At 47.2% G+C, this 3,300-nt stretch overlaps 1 protein-coding gene across 2 annotated transcripts; it reads right to left on the reverse strand.

Annotated features, from left to right (window-relative positions):
* LYSET (lysosomal enzyme trafficking factor) lies at positions 1–2,673 on the reverse strand. 2 transcript variants are annotated; one of them, XM_065872321.1, is made up of 3 exons: positions 2,641–2,652; positions 2,189–2,336; positions 1–1,736 (listed from the first exon to the last, which is right to left on the reverse strand). In XM_065872321.1, the coding sequence occupies exons 2-3, from the start codon at positions 2,284–2,286 to the stop codon at positions 1,325–1,327; spliced, it is 510 nt and encodes a 169-aa protein (XP_065728393.1). In that variant the 5' UTR covers positions 2,287–2,336; positions 2,641–2,652; the 3' UTR covers positions 1–1,324. The 2 variants fall into 2 exon arrangements, with proteins under 2 accessions (XP_065728393.1, XP_065728394.1); XM_065872322.1 differs by lacking the exon at positions 2,189–2,336 and having other exon boundaries at positions 1,325–1,745; positions 2,648–2,673.
* Positions 2,674–3,300: the final 627 nt, after the last annotated feature.

A 3,300-nucleotide genomic window follows, 5' to 3' on the forward strand; every position in this document is an offset into this window, starting at 1 on the left:
TCAGTTCTTTTCCAATCTTTAGCATGGTTAGGCAGACAGTACCCAGTGCTGAAACATTTGTCATTTGTGAGAAGCACTACAGTTCAGTGATTAGGAATAAAGGCATCAGATGCCAGGTTAGAACTCTGCCTCTGCTTCTTGGCTGTGTAACCTTTGGCAAGTTACTTAACTTCTCCACCTCAGGGTCCTTATCTGTAAAATCTGGATAATAATAGCTGTTATCTCATAGGATTGTTGGGAGGACTAAATGAGTTAATTCATGTAAAGCTCTTAGGACGGGGCCCAACGGAGTAAGCACCAAAAAATATTATGATTCTTATTCAGATCGGTCAGTGTAAACATTTCCCTGGTATTGATGACATTAACTGTATAAAAATATATCTTGATCTCACCCAGAAAAGAAGAAAAATAATCCTAATTTCTAATTTTCCATGTTTTAGTTACTTGTATTGTTACCAGACATGAGGTAGTAAGTACAGATGCAAAGGACGCAGTACAGGGATCACATCTTCATGCAATTAACCTAACGTCAGAAGACTGGACCCTAGGCAGAAAAGAAAATCAGGACGATGACTTGAGAGCATCTTTTAGATGTCACACATCTGACAGGGACTGCCTTAAGTATTTTCACTGAACACCTTGTTTTTATCTTCTATGTGTTAGATTTCTCAACTTTCAAACACTTAGTCTCTTCCCAAGTAGTTTAAAAAAAAAAAAGTTGCATGAATAATTCTAGCTAATTAATAATGCCAGTAGCATTACCAAAACGAAGAACACATTTTGCTTCTCAAGACAGCCATCACCTCAATAATTTTATACCAATTTCACACAAGCTGGTAGCAAGCAAGTATAAATAGCTGGCTTAGCTACAACAGGATGAATTGGTGTTTTAGTCTGAAGAATTTTAAAACAAGCCAAGTAATTGTATAAAATTTAAATTTTATGACCATGTTTGGACCTTTTTACATTAAACACAATGGAAATGTTCATTTTTTCCCCAAAGGAAAAATTTCTGAATCATCACTATGTTGCACAGTAGAATAAAAATATGAATCCAGGTACTTATTCAAGTTTCTAAAGAATTCAAATAACATAAAATTTTACTTCCAAAATCTGAAGTCATCAACATGATTTTGTAGTACTGTATCACAGGCTTTACCTAAAAATTCAATATTCAGATAAAGATAGTCCCCTAGTCACATTCTTTAAAAAGCCTCTGCCCCACCACAGCTTCCTGAGATCTGTGAAGAAACTGCAGTCTTGTGATCAGGCTTCATACAGTACTGGCAGTTTTGTACTTGTAAGGAAAAAATAGTGACCGATTTTATGTGTCAATCAGTTGTAGTCTGCTGATCTGATTAGAAGCCTTGACAAATGCCTGGTGGCGATTGCATATAACTGCCAAGCATATGGGAATAATACAGTAGCCCATCGTTTTGGGGTCAGCTCTTGTACAAGAATAAAGGAACAAAAACATCTGCAAGTAAGGTATCAGAAAAATAACTGTCCAAAACCAGAAAGGCAGGGAGAGTAACCGAGCTTTCAAGGAGTGTGTCCATGTAGTTCCTTCAAGGGGCTCCTCTGGGTGCTGCTGAATGTGTTCCAAGGCCAGCCTATTGTAAGTCTCGTTGATTTCAAAAACATAGTAAAATGCTGCTGCACTTGCTAACAGATACAATCCCACTCCAATCCATCCCATACGCTGACGGAAGTTCATCATTCTCCATGCTCTGTGCCTTTGAGTTAAAACAATAACAACACAGTGAGGGTCTAGTAATGCTGTCATGTCAGCTGTTCCAAATGTACTTACTTTTCGTCCAATGAGCTCTAAAATACTCCCTAACACATTTGAGGTTTAAAATAACTAAATTAAATTTACATCTATTAAGAAGTATAAACATCTTACAGGTTGTTTTATGTAATAGTTATGCGGAAGTAAAGTTTCAGTATATATAAAGTGTGCTTTTTACTGAATCCCACAGATAAATAAATCATTAAATCTGGCTTAAATAGGTCCAGCACACGTTCCCTTAAATTGTAATTAAACTAGTTCCCTAGGGAACATTTCACTTCTATACTTCAAATACTTTCTGAATTAACAGTATTGCTTCAGACATGAAAACTTGGTTCTACAAGTCAAACCAATATCGGAGCCCCCACGTTAAGACAGCAACTCTTAAACACTTACAGTGGTCCCGAAAATCTTCCTGTTCCCACGGCAAGCGTTAAAGAGTCACTCAGCTCTGAATAATCGGGTGGCTTTGGCATTTCAGAGAAAACCACCATAAAAGAAATCCCCGGGGTCACCGGCTGGGAGAATGGTGCGCACGGCTAGCCTGGAGCAAAAGCTAATTGTGATTAAGCACAGCGTGACTGCAGCCGGTCACGCGGCGGCCCGGCCCCTGTCGCCGCTGCCGGAGCCCCAGCCTGTGTCACTCGGCCCAGCCGGGAGACTCCCCAGCCACCCTGGCCTCCCCTGCAACCGGCCCCGCCCCCTGTCGTGCTGCAGCGCCCGCTGCCGCGACAGGGCTGCGCGGGCGGCGCCAGACCCGGGCCTCTCCGCCTTGCAGCGCCGGGAGCCCGGTGCCCGGCAGCGGCCACAGGCCGAGCCTGCAGAGCTGGGCAGGTCCCGGATCTCACCTCCTGTCCCGGTTGGCCCGCCCGCCCGCCGTCCCGGATGCTGCTACAGTAGGGGCTTCCGGCTCGGGCAGGAAGCGCTTTGCCCCGCCCCCCGAAAGGCCCGCCCCCTCGTGACGTTAGGGAGCCTCCGCCGTGGCACCGCCTCCCCGAGCGCTCCCGGAGCAGCTCTGCTGGAACTCCAGGGAGGCTACGGAGGCGCCAGTTGTAGCTCTACCCTTCAGGTGGGCGGCAGTCTGGGCCTGGCCGCTTCAGCGCTCCTCAAAGCCTCTCCCTGGTGCTTCGCTCGCGGCTCTGATCGCCACCGTCGTTCCTCGCCGCGGAGAGCACCGCAGCAACTGGCGGTCAGCCATTCCCCGGCGCGCCTCTGCGTAGTTTGGATATCCCTCTCGAGTGTCCATCCGAGTGCAGGAGAAGCCGCTCTCCCGCTCCTCGGACCTGGCCGCCCGGGAAGCGTCGGAAGCAGCCCCTGGTACCTCGGCCACCGGCGACGGACCCAGACATGACTACTAGATAACTGCGAGGTGAATTGGGACCCCGCTGTCTGCTGCGGGGCGCCCTAGGCCGGGAGAGGGTAAGGTGGCTGCTTGCCGCAGTGCGGCCGGCCGCCGGCGCGGGTGCGCGGGGCTTCTCCGGGCTCGGGTTATTCATTTACAACTTGAA

Source organism: Phocoena phocoena, chromosome 2 (assembly GCF_963924675.1).
Source record: "Phocoena phocoena chromosome 2, mPhoPho1.1, whole genome shotgun sequence".
NCBI classification, from domain to species: Eukaryota; Metazoa; Chordata; class Mammalia; order Artiodactyla; family Phocoenidae; genus Phocoena; species Phocoena phocoena.